This window comes from Nomascus leucogenys, chromosome 6 (assembly GCF_006542625.1).
Source record: "Nomascus leucogenys isolate Asia chromosome 6, Asia_NLE_v1, whole genome shotgun sequence".
NCBI lineage: Eukaryota > Metazoa > Chordata > Mammalia > Primates > Hylobatidae > Nomascus > Nomascus leucogenys.
This window is the reverse complement of record NC_044386.1, coordinates 92,425,848-92,445,376: the sequence shown is the minus strand read 5'-3', so window position 1 is coordinate 92,445,376 and position 19,529 is coordinate 92,425,848. Positions and strand designations below refer to the sequence as shown.

General features: G+C 40.5%; 1 protein-coding gene across 9 annotated transcripts in view; it reads right to left on the bottom strand.

Moving 5' to 3' along the window:
* Positions 1-17,861, bottom strand: part of NEO1 (neogenin 1) — a 265,178-nt gene extending 247,317 nt beyond the window's left edge. For 6 of the 9 annotated variants that reach the window (XM_012507524.2, XM_030814721.1, XM_030814722.1 and 3 more), the window contains exon 1: positions 17,423-17,861. In XM_012507524.2, the coding sequence (XP_012362978.2) occupies positions 17,423-17,552 (130 nt within the window). In that variant the 5' untranslated portion in view covers positions 17,553-17,861. The remainder of the gene's footprint in view (positions 1-17,422) is intronic. The other 3 variants (XM_003267186.3, XM_003267184.3, XM_003267185.3) reach the window with 2 other exon arrangements.
* Positions 17,862-19,529: the final 1,668 nt, after the last annotated feature.

Sequence of the window (19,529 nt, the reverse complement as noted above, 5' to 3'; positions counted from 1 at the left end):
GGAGAATGGTGTGAACCCGGGAGGCGGAGCTTGCAGTGAGCTGAGATCACGCCACTACACTCCAGCCTGGGGGACAGAGCAAGACTCAGTCTCAAAAAAAAAAAAAAAAAAAATAGCCAGGCGTGGTGGCGAGCGCCTACAGTCCCAGCTACTCTGGAGGCTGAGGCAGGAAAATGGCATGAACCCAGGAGGCGGAGTTTGCAGTGAGCCAAGATCGCACCACTGCACTCCAGCCTGGGCAACACAGCAAGACTCTGTCTTAAAAAAAAAAAAAAAAAAAAGAAAAGAAAAGAAAGAAAGAAAAGCATCCATGTCAACCAGCAATACTGAATATATATAGACACCATCATATCATCATGGTCACCACAAAGAGACACTTGAAAAGACCTAGAAGCTAAAAGAATGATTGTTCTATCAACTGGAGCAAAAATTTCCCCTGGAAAATTTACAGAGAGAGAGAAACAAATTTTAGAGTATCATTAGAATTCCCAACCGCAGAAATCCCAATTATAGAAATCCTAAAGAAACTTAAAAGAATACTGTGTATATGAAAACAGGACAATCTGAAATCAGGAGGATTGCTTTTGGCTACAAAACTACTCAATAATTTTCCAAAGAAATACAACTGGGACAACAAACAGCAGATTACACATGATGAAAAACCAGACAAACTTGAAAATTTCTCATAAAACACAAATAACAGAAATGATGAAAAAGGCATTGAGAGAATTCAGCTTCCAGGAATGATAGAGTAGATGGTTTAGACCAATTCTCCCGCTGAGAATAACTAAAGAAACTAGACAAACCACAAAATATCTGTGTAAAGGCAATCAAGGCAATGAGGAATTGAGGAACCAAGATTCAAAAAGAAAGAAAAGCCAAAGGGACAAATCTGGTATGTGGGGCTCCTTTTGGCCTAGAGCTATCGGCAGATTCTAAAGGCTACTGCTGAAAAGGCTGAGATAAGCATAGTTTTTGACAGACCCAAGCCCTAAGGGGACAAAAACTGGAGTGAGGGCCTGCCAAGAGGGAGGGTAAACCCCTTAAACTGTGGATCAGAGCCTCAAAGGGCTACACCCAAGAACTAAAGGTATACCTAAACTATTTCAACTCATAGAGTCTAAAGCCTAATTTTAAATCACCTCAATCCCTACGTAATGTGGTATGAGATTGTTAGTACCTCCAGCATAACCACCTACCAGAAGCAGAGGTAAATCCTTTCTGAAAAGACAGTATCATCCAGATAATCTCGATAATTTTTCATACACAACACCTGTCATTCAATCACAAATAAGAACATGAAAAGAAACCCTCCCAAATCAGGTGATATAACAGACATAAAGGCAAAACTCCTATGGGAACACACATGATGGAGTGGGTTAAAGGAATAAAAAATACAAGATGGAGAACTTCAGCAGAGACCTGCTATTTAAAAAAAAAAAAAAAAAAAAAAAAGAGGCTGGGCGTGGTGGCTCAAGCCTGTAATCCCAGCACTTTGGGAGGCCGAGATGGGTGGATCACAAGGTCAGGAGATCGAGACCATCCTGGCTAACACGATGAAACCCCGTCACTACTAAAAATACAAAAAACAAAAAATTAGCCGGGTGTGGTGGCGGGCGCCTGTAGTCCCAGCTACTTGGGACGATGAGACAGGAGAATGGCGTGAACCCGGGAGGCAGAGCTTGCAGTGAGCCAAGATCGTGCCACTGCACTTCAGCCTGGGTGACAGAGCAAGACTCCATCTCAAAAAAAAAAAAAAAAAAGAAAGAAAGAAAGAAAAAAAAGAAATTACAGAACTGAAAAAGTCAATAAAATGAAATTAAGAATTCAATATAGAGAGTGCTGCCTCTAATCAGAATGTAAAGTTATCAGAGACTATTACTGTTTTCCTAACAACCAAAACAGGGCAGACAAGCTACAAATCTATAGTTTTTCTGAACCCATCAGAGAGATAAGGATATAAGGGAGCCTAAGTGAACTAAATTCCAGTGGAATTTAATTCAGAAAAAAATATTTGAAGGGATAACAGCCAAGCCAAGAACTCTCCAAAAGTGATGAAAGTGATCAGCCCACACATACAGCAAGCTCAATAAGCAGGATAAATACAAAGAAAACCATAACTAGGCACATCATAGTGACATTTCTGACAACCATAACTGAAGAACAAATCTTAAAAGTGGCCAAAGGCGGGAGGTAAGCATATTACTCACAAAAGAAGAAAAATAAGACAGCTGACTTCTTACTAGAAAAGATAGAGTTCAGTGGACAATGGAATAACATATGTAAAGTGCTGAAAGAATACACTGTTTACCTAGAATTCTACATCCAGCACCCTCTCTTCAAAAATCCAAAAATGAAGTCGAAATACGAATGTTTTCAGACAGACAAAAGCTGAGAAAATTCATCTCCGACAAATCTAACTAAATGCTAAATTATATTCTCCAGGCAGAAAGAAATGATCCCAGATGAAAGATCAAAGATGCAGAAAAAAAAAATGAAGAGCAACTCACAAAGGAAATATGTGGGTAAATCTAAATGAATAACTTAATGAATTTAAATAACTAAAACTAAATGAATAGTGAGTATGAAATAACATCTGATGGATCTTAAACATACAGAGAACTAAAATACACAACAATAACATAATAACATAAAAACAAAAGAGAAGGACAAATGGAGTTAAGGTGTTATAGAGGCCTTGCACTGTCCATGAAATCATACAAATAACAAGTTAAAGATGCATTTAGGAAACACTAAATGAATAGTAAAAGAAATTATAACTGGCAAGCTAAAAGAGAGAGAAATACAGAGTAACTTAAAATAATCCAAAGGCAGGAAAAGAGAGAAAGGGAAATATAGAATAAGCAATGCAAGCAGAAGTAAATAATAAAATGGGAGGTTTAATGCCAAATACATGAACTATTACATTAAATACACATGATTTAGTAAGAAGACAAAAACTGTCAGGCAAAAGAAAACAAAACCTAACCACATGCTACAAACATAACATAAATATATGACTACAGGGCCAAGTGTAGTGGCTCACATCTGTAATCCCAGCACTTTGAGGGGGCCAAGGCAGGAGAATTACTTGAGCCCAGGAGTTCAAAATAAGCCTGGGCAATATAGTAAGATCTCGTCTCTAAAAAAAAAAATTAAGAAACTAGCTGGGCATGGTGGTGCACATCTGTAGTCCCAGCTACTTGAGAGGCCGAGGCAGGAGGATCACTTGAGCCCAAGAGGCAGAGGTTACAGTGAGCTGAGACCACACCACTGCACTCCAGCTTGGGCAACAGAGTGAGACTGTCTCTAAATTAATTAATTAATTTTTAATAAAAGTACATAAAGTACAGAGAAGTCATATCATACACACATTTAAGTTAAAATAATTCAACTATGAGAGTGAGAGAGACAAAAAGAGAGAATACGAACTAATTTAAATAGAACAAGCCATTCTACCTGCCATTCATATGAGCACAAAATATGAGATATGAACTTCTACCAGCTGAGCTCAGCTCCAGAATGCCTTAGTATGAGCATCTCATCACACTGCAATCCCGGAGTTTTTTGTTTGTTTGTTTTTTTAAAGTTTCTGTACAATAGTACAAGTTTTTATCTTCAATTGGTAGTTAACAAAAGAAATTATCTGTTCCAACATTAATGGAAAAACTGTCGATGACCAACTTATTGAGAGATAAAATATCAGCCTCCGACTTGGGGTTTTCTTAAGGTTATGTTAAAAGAGAATTACAACAACATGCAATTTTCACTTCACTCACTGAATTTAAAGATAATGCCAAACTAAAATACAACGTCAATGTACCGGTTTTTTTAAAAAATGAATAATCTCTCACCTAGTCATATTTTGGTGAAATTTCTAAATCCCTAATCGTATACTCACATAAAAAAATCTACAAACAGATTTTTTTTGAAATCAAGTACCCAGTACCTAGTAAATAATTGCATTGAATGCAAGAAGGAGAACTGCCCAGAGAGCTGTGAAAGAAGAAGACTGTGATACAGGAATTTTATGTCAAGGTCAAGCCACTACACAAATACAGAGGCAAATCTAAAAACTTAAGTGTGAACAAAGTGGAACTGCCAAGTATCACAATGTTGTCTACATTTCTTACCCCAAAATTTCATGACTAACAAGGCTGACTCTGAAACAGAAATGCCTCTACTTAACTGTAACTACTCTGAAGAAGAAATAAATTCGCTCTTCCACAAAGCTTACAGAATTTTTTAAAAGTATTCTTCAGAAAGTGGCAAACACTAACTCCTTAGAACTTCCTAATACACACAATCCTGAAGCTTACTTCTCTGGCTTTGAACAAACTCCAGAGAAATCACTGATTCATAAAAGATGTCCACAACATCTAACAGGAAATAAATGAAGTCTTAAAAAGCAAATACGTAATAATAAAGTTAATTTTCATTAAAAATTGGAACATGCACTATCTCCACCCTCCTTCCTACCATGACAGAGTATCTGGTTATGATTTCATCATCATCATCACCCCTCTGCTACACGACAAATTATTAACTCCAGAATAAAAATGAACCTTACAAGAAATAGTTTACGGAACATTTCTGTTGCTTTTGCCTTTACTTTGCCTCATAATGCTCTGTATTTTACCCTCCTGGCCAAAAAACAAACAAACAAACAAACAAAAAAGCCTGCCCATCTAAAAACCCTACTTACGGCTTCAAAATCAGCTCAAGTCCTAAGAAACTTAGCTGAATATCCCAAACTAAACAAATCCTTATCCTCTTCAACATAAGCTCACTCATTTAACAATCTATTTACACACAGCCATCAAATAAAAACAAAAACCAAATCACGTTATCTAATTTTCATGTATTTTTAGCTAGCCTCTCCATCTAGTATACAATAATAAAAACTACAATAATAAAAACAACAATAATAACAGTTTACATTCCATGAATAAGCCAGGCTTTGTTCTAAGCAGGGACACATATTAAGTCATTCATTATTCATTTCAGCCCAATAGAGTGGGTGGTTATGATATATGTCGCTTAAAGAATTGTTCAAAATTGGCTCTGTATGCCTTCGCTCTCCCAGTCTACTGTTCTAACCCAGGGCCATGACATGCCTGCAGGGGTAAGGGAAAGAAGTGACATTACTTTGGCACTAGCTCATTTATTCACACAGGTGTTTCTCAATAAGCCTCCATAGGCGAAATGAACTTTATCATTTTATATCATTCTTATTCTAGGTCCTTACCTAGCTTTAATAGTGGTATCTTCTTCAGTAAACAGGAACGTTTCCTCCCTTTGGAAACACATCTATAGGTGTATGCCTAAGTCTTTGCCTTTCTTTTTCCTTCCTAAGTGTCATGAACTACACTTATGACTTGAACTATCATCTCTATTAGATAACCTGTGAGCCTACGTTTCTAGCCTAGACTTTTCAACTGGGCCCTAATTCTGCAATCCTTTTACAGGGATGTTCTGCTGACATCTCAGACTCAAGGTGTCCAAAATGGAACCAATATCCATTGTTCCCAAACTTGTTTCTTCTGCCACATTTTTAATCCACTTTCCACTTTAAATCACCACAGTACCTTGGGCCAAACTGGCTCAAGTATTTGACTAAATGAACTTAATCACTCCAAACCAAAATTGTTATTTCTGTCTTAAAAGAGGTAATAGCACGTTTCAATTCCTATTTGTTACTCAAATCAATGAATAAAATATTTAACTTTCTTTCCTCAAAACAGAAGTTTTAAAGCTTATGAATCCACGTCAGGTTAGCATGAGCAATAGTTAGCAGGAGTCAGATAACTAACCCAATTACTCAGTTTGCTTATCACTAAGTTAAGAACCACAAGCAGCCATGGAAGTTTTGACAAATTATAAAGTTTTTTTTTTTTATTTTATTACACTTTAGGTTTTAGGGTACATGTGCACAATGTGCAGGTTTGTTACATATGTATCCATGTGCCATGTTGTTTTGCTGCACCCATTAACTCCTCATTTAGCATTAGGTATATCTCCTAATGCTGTCCCTCCCCCTCCCCCCACCCCACAACAGTCCCTGGAGTGTGATGTTCCCCTTCCTGTGTCCATGAGTTCTCGTTGTTCAATTCCCACCTGTGAGTGAGAACATGCGGTGTTTGGTTTTTTGTCCTTGTGATAGTTTACTGAGAATGATGTTTTCCAGTTTCATCCATGTCCCTACAAAGGACATGAACTCATCATTTTTTATGGCTGTATAGTATTCCATGGTGTATATGTGCCACATTTTCTTAATCCAGTCTATCGTTGTTGGACATTTGGATTGGTTCCAACTCTTTGCTATTGTGAATAGTGCCGCAATAAACATACGTGTGCATGTGTCTTTATAGCAGCATGATTTATAGTCCTTTGGGTATATACCCAGTAATGGGATGGCTGGGTCAAATGGTATTTCTAGTTTGAGATCCCTGAGGAATCGCCACACTGACTTCCACAATGGTTGAACTAGTTTACAGTCCCACCAACAGTGTAAAAGTGTTCCTATTTCTCCACATCCTCTCCAGCACCTGTTGTTTCCTGACTTTTTAATGATGGCCATTCTAACTGGTGTGAGATGGTATCTCACTGTGGTTTTGATTTGCATTTCTCTGATGGCCAGTGATGATGAGCATTTTTTCATGTGTTTTTTGGCTGCATAAATGTCTTCTTTTGAGAAGTGTCTGTTCATGTCCTTTGCCCACTTTTTGATGGGGTTGTTTGTTTTTTTCTTGTAAATTTGTTTGAGTTCATTGTAGATTCTGGATATTAGCCCTTTGTCAGATGAGTAGGTTGCAAAAATTTTCTCCCATTCTGTAGGTTGCCTGTTCACTCTGATGGTACTTTCTTTTGCTGTGCAGAAGCTCTTTAGTTTAATGAGATCCCATTTGTCAATTTTGGCTTTTGTTGCCATTGCTTTTGGTGTTTTAGACATGAAGTCCTTGCCCACGCCTATGTCCTGAATGGTATTGCCTAGGTTTTCTTGTAGGATTTTAATGGTTTTAGGTCTAACATGTAAGTCTTTAATCCATCTTGAATTAATTTTTGTATAAGGTGTAAGGAAGGGATCCAGTTTTGGCTTTCTACATATGGCTAGCCAGTTTTCCCAGCACCATTTATTAAATAGGGAATCCTTTCCCCATTTCTTGTTTTTGTCAGGTTTGTCAAAGATCAGACAGTTGTAGAAATGTGGCATCATTTCTGAGGGCTCTGTTCTGTTCCATTGATCTATGTCTCTGTTGTGGTACCAGTACCATGCTGTTTTGGTTACTGTAGCCTTGTAGTATAGTTTGAAGTCAGGTAGCATGATGCCTCCAGCTTTGTTCTTTTGGCTTAGGATTGACTTGGCGATGCGGGCTCTTTTTTGGTTCCATATGAACTTTAAAGTAGTTTTTTCCAATTCTGTGAAGAAAGTCATTGGTAGCTTGATGGGGATGGCATTGAATCTATAAATTACCTTGGGCAGTATGGCCATTTTCACGATATTGATTCTTCCAACCCATGAGCATGGAATGTTCTTCCATTTGTTTGTATCCTCTTTTATTTCATTGAGCAGTATTCTTTTTTTTTTTTGAAACGGAGTCTTGCTCTGTTGCCCAGGCTGGAGTGCAGTGGCGCAATCTCGGCTCACTGCAAGCTCTGCCTCCCAGGTTCACGCCATTCTCCTGCCTCAGCCTCTCCGAGTAGCTGGGACTACAGGCGCCCGCCACCACACCTGGCTAATTTTTTTTGTATTTTTTTAGTAGAGACAGGGTTTCACCGTGGTCTCGATCTCCTGACCTCGTGATCCGCCCGCCTCGGCCTCCCAAAGTATTCCTATTCTTAATTACGTATTATCTATATTTATAAATGAACCAATGATTCAATAAAAGATATAGATATATGAATAAAACACATGAATAGGCAATTCTCAGAAACAGTATAAACCATCAATAAAAATCTGAAAAGATGCTCAACTCCATTAATAATATAAAAATATAAAATTTACAGAGGTTTTTTTTTCTTCTATCAAATTGGCAAAAAGGCTAAGAAGTCTAGAAATAACCAATATGTTGGCAAGGATGTGTGGAAACAGGCACTCTCATTTGCTGCTCAAAGGAGTGTAAATCAGCTGTTTAGTAAACAATTTGGAAATAATGTGAATACACATGCCCTCTTGCCCTACAATTCCACACCCACAAACTTATTCTATGGTTTACTTGCACATGTGCACAAATGGGGACATTTATAAACGTGGGTTCACTGCATCATTTGTTTGCAATCAAAAATCTGGGAGCATCAAAAAGAAATTGGTTAAGTAAATTATGATATATCCAGAAAATACAATTTCATACAGCTATCAAAACAACTCATAAATTTATATACATTCACATGGAAAGATGTCCTAAAACAAGTTAAAAGTCAGGGTGCACAGCAAAATCCAACTTGTTATTGTTGTTATATATGTACCGGATATTTTAAGTATATAATTGTATATATAAAATAGACCATAGCTATTAAAAGTGATTACTCTGGGAAGAAGGGTTGGAGTGTATGATTTCACATTTTATTTTACATAGTATGAACTGTTACATTTTTAACAATAAAAACTCAACAATTAACTTTACCCCCAAATTAAAAATCCACATACATATTTTAGCAATCAGGCTTAGTAACGCTGTTAATAAAGATAAATGTCATGGCCAGAGGGGTAGGAATCACACCCTGCCACCTCACCTCCCCTCCTGGTCACACTTCCTTTCTTCCCACCTCAGGCAACAACCTGAACCCTTACTAATTGTGGGGCGATTAAGACTCAAGAGATTTCTGAGGGAAGATCTATCTCCCAGACAGCAACTGTATCTACAGTAGGAGGGGATAAAAGGAAAGGCCAGAGGTAGGCAATATCCATTAGCAGTAATGGAAAGGGAAAGAAATTTTCCTCAACTTGGCTGAGACAGTAACTTCCGTTTATGGGAAGATCTCTGTGTTCTTACGCTTATTTTAAGTATCTTTCCTTTCAACTGTCACAACCTTCTGCTGCAGGGGGCATTTCCCAAGATAGTCCTTCTACCCACTTCTGATCAGCTATGGGCTCAGAAATTAGATTATACTGTTTGTTAGAACTGCCTATGAATTAAAGATAGGCTCTGAACAAAGTCCTTTGGGACTCGGAGAAATGTATTTACTTTGAAAATCATTTCTCTTATTCCCTAGTCTTCAGTTATATTCCGGAGGTAGGTTGCATAATGGTTGAGTTCTATGTAGGTGAGGTACAATTAATAAACAGGTTAGGCCAGTGCAGTGTCACATTTGTAATCCCAGCACTTTGGGAGGGTGAGGCGGGTGGATTGCTTGAGTCCAGGAGTTTGAGACCAGCCTTGGCAATATGGTGAAACCCTGTCTCTACAAAAATACCCCAAAAAATTAGCTGGGCATGGTGAGGCACGACTGTAGTCCCAGCTACTTGGGAGGCTGAAGTTGGGGATCACTTGAGCCTGGAAGGTTGAGGCTGCAGTAAGCTGTGATCATGCCACTGCACTCCAGCCTGGGTGACAGAATGAGAGCCCATCTCAAAATAAATAAATAAAGGGTTATCACCACAAGAATTTCTGCACACAATCCCTTGAATATACAACACTATAAATTTAAAACAACTAGTTGCCCGGGTGCAGCGGTGGCTCACACCTGTAATCCCAACACTTTGGAAGGCCGAGGCGAGCAGATCATTTGAGGTCAGGAGTTTGAGACCAGCCTGGCCATTACGGTGAAACCCTGTTTCTACTAAAAATACAAAAAAAATTAGCAGGGTGTGATGGCGCATGCCTGTAGTCCCAGCTACTTGGGAGGCTGAGGCAGGAGAATGGCTTGAACCCCAGAGGCAGAGGTTGCAGTGAGCCAAGATCGCACCATTACACTCCAGCCTGGGCAACAGAGTGAGACTCAGTCTCAAAAAAAAAAAAAAAACAAAAACAAAAAACTAGTAATCCTACCTCCAGCTACAAAAGCTTTCAACAATTAACCAAAAAGATCTTCAAATTTTACTTGTTACATTTAAAGCTATGCTGTGAATTTAAAAATTACAAATGAAACTTATAATTTGTTATTCTATCCCTAAATTTGTAAATTATAATGCTATTATCTTAACTAGACCTCATAAAGACACATTTTGGTGATTTTTTTGTTTTTTACAGCAGAAAAACAAAAACATTCTGTTTTCAATTTCCACATAGTATCATAACAAAAATTCACCCTGCTCAGAACTCCTTAGTAAGTTGTACTATTACTGACCAATAATCAATTCTGAAAATCAGTATGATCAATCTCCAGATTTCTAAAAAACATGGGAGTAGCTGCACCCCCAGACAGCTCAATTACGAGTATTCTCATACATTCAAACACTGCAGTAATCACTTAGAGGAAATGATATATAACTCCTTCTTGAGAATTCTAGTCTACTGGCTTTATAAAACTAAGTTAGGACTACTCTAAAGATACAGAACCAAAATTATGAGGGAAAGCAGCACTATTCCTTGATCAACAGTAACACAATGATTCCAGAATGTATTTTTCTACCTACAGCAGTAATGGCACTTTCTCTTGCCAAATCAAGTTACCTAATATCTACCTTACCTCCACCATTAGACCAAATGCTTCCTGAGGACAGAAAGCATGTCCAATTCATCTTTATTTCCACAGTGTAGTTTTGTGCATAATTAGCCCTCAAAGATAAACATTTGCAACCAGCCAAAATTACTGCAACTTTTAGCTTTGCCTATAGAACTGACTTAATAAAAAGTTAAATGTAAGGATTCTTGCTATGAAATAATTTTAAAGAAGGTTATTTCTAATGGTTCTTTAAAAAAGGAAAAGCAGAGACACGTAATCTGAACTTCAGACCACCAACCTAACTCCTCAGAATTGAAGAACTGACTTCATTCAGTAAAATAAAACATATATAACCACCATACCTCTCTGCCTTTTCTTTATGTAAAGGGGTCAAACAGCGAATCAAAACCTGTTTACATAAGCCAGCTCTGTAACCTGGTCAATTTACTCTACATCCCTTTCAAGCCTAACAGTAAGCATCTAATATTTCTGGTAATACTGCATCTTAAAACACCTCACAATTACTTAACACTGAAGCTATATAACTCAGCCCTAAAGCTATTTTTACACATATAAAATAAAATCATATACAATCATTTGCAAGTAACATAGAAGATTTTCCAATCATACCCTACTTTGCACTACAAAAAAAAAAGATGTACAATAACTTGAGCTTTAGGGAATGAAAAAAAGGTGACTTTTGCATCTGAAAACCAGAAATGACCAGTGTTGGAACACAATAACTGAATAGAAGTTATTAAGCTGAAATAAACCCACTGTTCCATTTTATGGACTTCAGAGTAAGAGAAACTTGGAAGGTAGAAGGGACTTCTGAAATTACTTATTAATTAGCTCAATCTTTCAGTTAACAGATGAACTTGTATTTTAAAATATGGCCTTAAGTATCCAAAGTTCACAATTAAAAGTGGTAAAACCTTGAAAAATTTATAAAAGTATTAGTCAATGGTATTATTCTTAATGACATCATTACTATTCTGCAATAAATGGAACCCTGACCCCCACATACACACACAAGTTAACTTTTCACCAGCAACCCTATATGTGGGAATCCAAAATACAGAACGACCATAAGAAAGAATATGTTCATCACAGCATTCTTTATCACAGCAAAATAGTAAAAACAACTTCAATATCCATAACAGGAGAATACACAACTAGCAGCAGAATGCAGAGGAATAAAGAACATAGGCTTTGAAGTTGCAAAAATCTGTATTCCTGCCAACTTTTGCACATGAAAGGTTGTGAGACCTTGGGCAAGGCACTTAATATCTGAGACTCAGTTTCCTCATCTGTGGAATGTGAAGAAATTGTCATCTTCCTCACAGGACTATATAAAAGATTAAATACATGTGAAAGAGCATGGCACAATGCCTGGAACTCAGGGAGTGTTCTGTAAATACTACTTTAATTAGCCACTATTACTATATTTGCTCCCTAGAATATTACACACACATTTTAAATAATGGTTATAGGAAAATCTGTATGTACTGGCATGGAAGGATCTCCAACATACTAAGTGAAAAAGCAAGTTGAAAAAACAATAGGTAGTATGATCCTGCTTATCTGTAAAAAAATAAAACTATACACACATATGCACATGCAAGGGAAGATATTAAAAGGGGTTACTTATGGGTTTAAAAGTGGAATTTGTGGGTAGAAGTGGTAAAATCTTTTATTTTATGTATTTTTATATTGTTTGACTACAAACAAACATATATTTATGTATTTTTAAATAAGTTTTTAAAATAAAATGATTTAAAGATAACGTGACAACAAAGAAAAATGGTATAATGTCAAGGGAAAACATTTCAAGTTATACATACACCACGATTACAATGTAAAAAGATAATGTGCCACATAGGCAGTAGTAGAAAGAAACATACCAAAATCATACCAGTGGGTCTGAATGCCTTTTTTTGTCACTATTTACAAAATTTTTGAATAAAAAAAACTCTCTTCATTCTAAACGAATCCAAAATTTGAGCTCTATTTTAAAATCATCTTTCACTAGCTGTGTCCATGACAAAGTTAATTTTTCAAAATCTTAAACACAAAACTTCTCCTCACTTCACTTAGCTCTCCAGTCAATATGATCTTACCTACAGTGATTTATTTCCTCTAACTGTTCTCCAATTATTGACGCCATTTTACCCAGAAGCCTAAACACTTACCAATGGTATGGTAAATAGCTCCCAATCACATGGAAGTCACTAATAAAATAAAGTGTTTGGAAAAAAGACTATTAAATAGAGCCTCCATATAATGAGACTTATTAAGGTTACCCCAATATTTTAATTGAGGTAGAGAAAAACTCATAAGGAAGAAACCAGCAATGATCAACTAAAAGAAAAAAAAGTCTACACTTTCAAATAATTTAATAGATTATAGTATATTTTTAGAGTTCAAGAAGAAACAGTGAAGCCATTCTACATAGGTACAGTACTTTATAGTTTATGAACAATTTTACATTTTATTTTTCTGACAATCCAGTTAGGTAGGTAAGGTATTATTTTTGCCTGCCTATATCCCCTAACTTACATATGTATGTCAAGTTGTAGAACCACAAGTCATACCCCATATCCTCTGCCTTTATATATGTCTTTTCACTATCCCACATCATGTATTAATTTTCATACAGTTTATGAAAATCAGTCACATTTCTTATCTTCTTTGAGCATTCATCCCAGAATTCTATGATCTCTTTTGTGCCTCATTCTAACAGACAGGCCATCAGTCTTTTCTTTTAGATGACTCAGTAAGATCAAAGATCTTTCCAAAGATGACAAAACTAAAAAAATGCTAAAACTACAGCATATCCAGGAGGATAACCAAGATCACAAAAGATCTGAAAACTAAGTAATGTGAAGAGTGGCTGAAGCAATTAAGGATGGTTAACTTAAAAAGGATAAGGTGTGGGGGGAAGGGCAGGGGGGCCCACACACACATGCAAACATGCACACACGAAATGTGATTAGACACGTGAAGGGCCATCATATAAACGAATCAGATTCGTGCTGTATGACCCTAGGGGTTAAAAACAAAGGCAATTCAACATTCAGTCAACAAACATTTACTGGTTATCTTCTCTATGCTACATGCTAGTGCTACACTAGGGAAACAAAGGTGAATAAGACAACCCGGCCAACCCTTCAGAGGTTGAGACTAGCAGAAGAGACAAGAAAATAAGTAACACAAGATGAAAAGTACTCAGGAAGCTATAGGAACACAGAATAGTGACCATAACTCTCTTTGGAAGAGAAAGCTGGTGGAGAAAAATTCATTGACTAGATAAGGAGTTTCAGAAGTGGACAAGGTGAGAAGTGACTTAACAGAAAGAACAGCATGTGCAAAGGCACGGAGATCTGAAGCTGTGTCATTAATCTGGAGTGGTGGAATGCAAGGTGCATGTTAGGGGTGACAAGAGATGAGGCTTTATTGGGTTTGGGAGAACAGAGGTAAAGAATACAAAGGGCCTCACAATCTCCATGCCAAAGAGTTCTAACACCCAAGCTACAGAACACTAGTAACAGATTTTAAGTAGGAGAGTGGCATGCTCACGAAAATATTTCAGAAAGCTCATCCTAGCAGGACAGACTTTTAGAGGGTAACAGTACAGACAAAGAGATTAATTATGGAGCCACTACTGTAAGTCCAGGTGGGGATGAAGATGAAAAGATACTGATTTAGAAATAGCTGAGAGGTAAAACGCAAAAAGAACTATCGGCTATGGCAATGGGAAGAGGAGGTCTTCTTGATCTCAGCTTGGGCAGGTAGATGAACAGTGATGACCAAGACAGGCAACACAAGAAGACAAATCCATGCAATCCTTCCAACAACATGAGACACAGGGGCCAGGAACTGGTTTGTTCATGTTTAGAGAATGGGGATGAAGGATGCACGAGAGAAAATGACACAGAGTTTAACTTCGGACTTGAGTAACTTAAGATCCTGTTTAGTGAAGGTACCGAGTGCACGTGAGAAAGCGTGAACTAAGAGAGTTCTTAGCTCACAGGTGGCAACTGAGGGCAAACAGAGTACGTATAATGAGATAAGCTTTAGACACTAATATTTAATGAGTGAGTTCAAGAACAGCCAGGAAGACAAATGAAGAATTAATCAGAAAAGAGATTAACCTGAAGATAGAGTAATGCTCAAAAAGGTAAGCAAAGAGGAAAAAAATGTAAGAAGGGTGGGGAGGGTGAAAACTACAGTGAAATGTACTGTATAAAGCAAAATTTTCTAACAGAAGTTATTCAACACAGAAATGGACTACCCTGTAAGGCAATGAATCACATCATGAAATAAATGATTCAGGTAGAAGCTATAGAGTCCTCGGTGAAGAATGTTCACTCTAAATAGAGAAGACCTGCATTGCACAGGCTGCTGTCATGTCATCTTCCCCAAGGTCTCTACATATCTTTTCAGTAATCTGCCCTTTTTCACAATACAAGATTATGTTCCTACTCAATTCCAACCCTCCTCCCTTGCTGACCATTTTCTATCACCAGTCCTCTACTTCTTACTTTTTCCTCCACCTCCGTATGTCTATAACCTCAGACGGAAAAACACTTTCCATTTATCCTATTGTCCCACATCTCTATTTTTCTCCACCTTTTACTACTGAACATGTCCACTTCCCTACCATCTATTCACTATAATCCCCTACAAAAAGATTTCTATCACTCTACAAAAATAAAAAAAATAAAACTACTGACAAAGGACATCTGATTTGTGGACAGCTTGTTCCAGTTGCTGCTTACTCAGTTCTCCAGTCTCTTGATCTCTTCTGCAGTTTTATGGCAGAACTGACCAACCCCTCCTCATTGCAGTTATTCCTTTCGCTTTTGTAATGAAGCAGAGTGGTTTACAGGAAGCACTCTGGACCGAGAATCAGAAGATCTATGTTCTAGACCCAATTACACGACTAATTACCTGTGAGCCTCCCCACCTCCACTCCTACTCGCTCCTCAGATCTCAGTTCTTGTGAGACACCCTAACACCCAGACTAGGTTATGTCACTCCAGTACCCACTTTGTGAAAACCTATTCTCCTTTGTAGTGCTTATCACAATTACTTAATTATATAATCAGTAGCTGGATGGCCATCTTTCCTACCCACACACCAGACTGCGAACTCCATGAAGGCAGAGAGCATATGCCTGGCACCTCATCTGTGCAAAATAAAAACCTGTCAATTGAGTTAATGTTGAAACAGATGTTAAGACCACTTCCTAAGAGACTGCTTACATTATTTTTATTATCCTAAGTAATAAAATTACTAGCATTTTAGTTACTTACAAAATTATCGACAAAACTTTAAACAAAAACTCCATCTATTACTTGAAATTTGGTGGACTACACATGAATTTCCATATAAAATAGATGAGTAACAGGAACTTGTTTTCCAAAATAGTTATATTTCTCTTGCCCATCTAAGAGACAGTTGGATCAGTAACCTACATTTCAGCACCAAAATGTGTTCTAAACCATATACGGACTGAATGTATAAAGGTACATCATGACATAAGTGATGTTTAATTTGACATTAAAACACTATTGTTTACGTAGCTGTTTAGAGAATACCCACTGGTACTTTAGGTTTAAAACTGTTCTTTAACATTGGCAAAAGCCATGAGCTACTTACACACTCTGCAAGGAAATGAAAAGTTTGTCAGTCAAGTTACCTTGCAGTGTGATTTTAAATATTATTTCATATAAAGCAGGGAAAAACAAGTACTGGTTCAGCGGTAAGACTGCTTTCAAATGTAAAAATATATCTCACACGAGTGAAAGTTTTGTCAAGTTTTATGGTACACCACCTTGGTCAAACAATTTTAACAGATTACATGCTAATTTGCCTTTCAACTGCTGAGTGTATCCTGCTCAACAATACCGTAAGGTCCTTCCCGGAAGGCTTGGCATTTTTGTTCGTTGGTCCCCTTAAGTAAATAGGAATGCAGGTGGTTTCAATAATCTATAATATTCCAAAAAAGAACTGAAAATGGCTTTTCAGGTTCAATATGTTTATACAATGCCATCTGAAAACATTGTACAAGTACCTAAAATCTGATGCTTAGACAATCCCCTTGGTTAAGAGTGGTTAACAGGCTGTAAATATAGTTGCAATCCCCAGGAAAGAAGAGGCATTTCATAACGGAAACACTAACAGATACGATCACTCCGAGCCGCTCTCCAAGGCGTCCTCATCGTTAAATCAACACCAGGGGTTGTGAGCGGGCAATTGTGCCCCTCTGACACCCCCGCTCTTCCGCAGACTCGGGCTCCAATCCCCGCTCGAGGAGTCCCTCGAGACTAGCCAGCGCTTCCCCGAGACTTCGGAAGCCGGGAAATCCCTGGCCAGGGAACCAGGAGTTCAAGCCCCCTCCCCTTTCCTTTCCTGAAAATTAATGAATTGGCCGTCCGATTGTTTATTTAATGAGGTGTGTAGTGGCCTCTACTGGTGCTAGTGTGAGCACAAGAATGTCCCACTCTTACAAGTGGGATGAGCCTGGGGGAGGGGAGAGAGGCGAGGGGTGAACCTGCCTCCAGGTACAAAGCTGGGAACTAGACCCCTGCGCCTCCGACCTGCCCCCCGGCAGTCGCCCCTCCCCCGGCGGCGACCCTCTCGCCCTTCTCCTCCCCACCACGCGCGATCCCCTTTCTCTTCGGCAACCGGAGCCGAGGCAGAGAAGTTCCTGCACGTTTCCTCCTGGATCCTAAACAAAAACACTGCAGCCGCCGCCGCCTGAGCCGGTGCCGCGCCCCCGCGAACCCCCGGGCCCGCGCCCGCCGCTTACCTGGGGACTGCGGCGCGGAGCCGCTCCTGGCGACCGCGGCGCCCGGCGCCCGGCGCCCGAGCAGCAGCAGGCAGTAGAGCCAGAAGGAGGAGGTGCTGAGGAGTCGCCGGGCTCCCCGCTCCGCCGCCATCTCTTCCCCGAGAGTGAGCGGCAGCGGCGGCGACAGCGCCGCGGAGCCCTTGCCTCCTTCCCTCCCGCGCGCCTCGGCCGGTCCCTCGCTGCAGGCTCGGCTCCCGCGGCCGCCGCTGCTCCAGCCCGGCCCGGCCCGGCCTGCGCAGCCCCTCTCGCGGGAGGGGAGACTCGGGGGCGCCTCCCTCCTGCAGGGGGGCGGGGAGGGGAGGAGAGCGGAGAGGGGGAGTCAGTACATTCCGGGGCGGGGGGGTGGGTCGGTCTCCAGGTTCCAGGCGCCGCCACCCGCCGCCGACTCCGGCTCCAAGCACCAGCGCGAGGGGGGCGGAGACCGCGGACGGCGGGGGCGGGGGCGGGGGCGAGGGGCGGGAGTCCCGGGCGCGCGCGCGCACGCGCCTCCCTCGCCCGCACCCCCTGGACTCCGCGCGCGGCCCGCCCCCGCTCCAATCCCGGCTGCCGCCTCGCGGGCCGCGGTGGGCCCGCTCCCCTCCCCCTTCTCCCCGGAGCCGCTGACGGGTGCGGGGCGCGCGCGCCGGGCGCTGCTGCTGGCGTCAGGGAAACCCCGGAGAAGCGGATTCTCCTGCTCCTCCAGCCCGCTCGCCGCAGCCCCTCGGCTCCGCGCGGCCCCGCCTCCTCCTCCTCGCCCCGGGGACAAATTTCCCCCTCACCTCCCCAGATGCCTCTGGCTGCAGAGATCTGAGGGCGAGAGGCGCTCAGAGCTCAGGCTGGTCCGGGAGGCCGGCGTAGGCGCGCACCTCTGCACAGTCCGGGCCTGGAGCCTCTATATAGGGCCTCAGAGGAAACTGAATGGCCTCCGGGAGGAAACCTGGGTGCGCAGTGGGTCGGCCCGGGGATTTATGTGCTCGCCAAAAACAATAGCGATCCCGCCCGACTCTTGCTGGGCCGTGGCGCGGCTCCCGTGGGAGGGGGCCGGCCGCGCAGCCGCTGACCTCCGGCTTCCAGGCCAGGCCGCCCTCGCCGCGCGCTTCCCCCGGGCAGCGCCGGGACCCGCCCGAACTGCGCTCCCACCCGCACCGCTCGGCCCGGGTCCAGGGAACTAGGCACAGACAAAGGTGCCCGCTGTCCACTTCCTCAGCTCTTGCGGGGGCCCCGACCGAGCCCTGGGACGCTACGTTTTACCTGTACCTTTGCGGGACACTTGGCGTTTTCCTACCTGGGAATCACGTCTTTCGCTGATAAACCAAGGAGCAAGTGGGATATGATTTTAAACCACTTAGTAATCGTGAGGCAGCACCCAGGCTACGCAAAGTTAGGAGAAAGCAGTTTGTAGTTCCACTGCTGATGAGACTATTGATCATTTTATATACTGCACCCATGAAAAATTTTTAAAGAAAATTTATTTGTATGATTACGCAAGCAGAGTCATGTTTGGTGGTTAATAGGCGTTGAGTTTTATTCACTCTTCTGTATAGTCGATAATCGAAATGTCTTGCTTCCCACAAGAAAATGGCTATTTCACTAACATATCCCTCTGTGCTTTCTCATAGTTACTTTCCAAAAGATATTTTATTCTAAAACGCCAAAATGAACAATGTAAGACATGGATTAACATCGGGAGGGAAGAGCTCAGAATCTTCATAAAACCTCTTAAATCATCAAAACGGTGAAAGTAGGGATTTTCATCCCATTTCTTTGAAACAATTGACTTAATAGAGGAAACACACGCTTATGGTTTTTCACTAGGGAAACCATTTAAATACCTTTTTGTTTTGGTTAGACTTGTTAACCAGCGAAAATATTTCCTAAATACCCGTGATTGACCTGTTAAATTAGAAATAGATTACCTCCCAATTACTTCACAAGTATTTGCTTAATTAACCTTTAGTAATCACATCATTATTCAGTTTTCTGAGATAATGAGAAAAGCTCTTTGAAAACTGTAAATTGCCTTGCAAATGTTAATTTCCTGATATCTTTTCTAAGTCTGGAAAAATTTCATTACATTAAACCTATAACG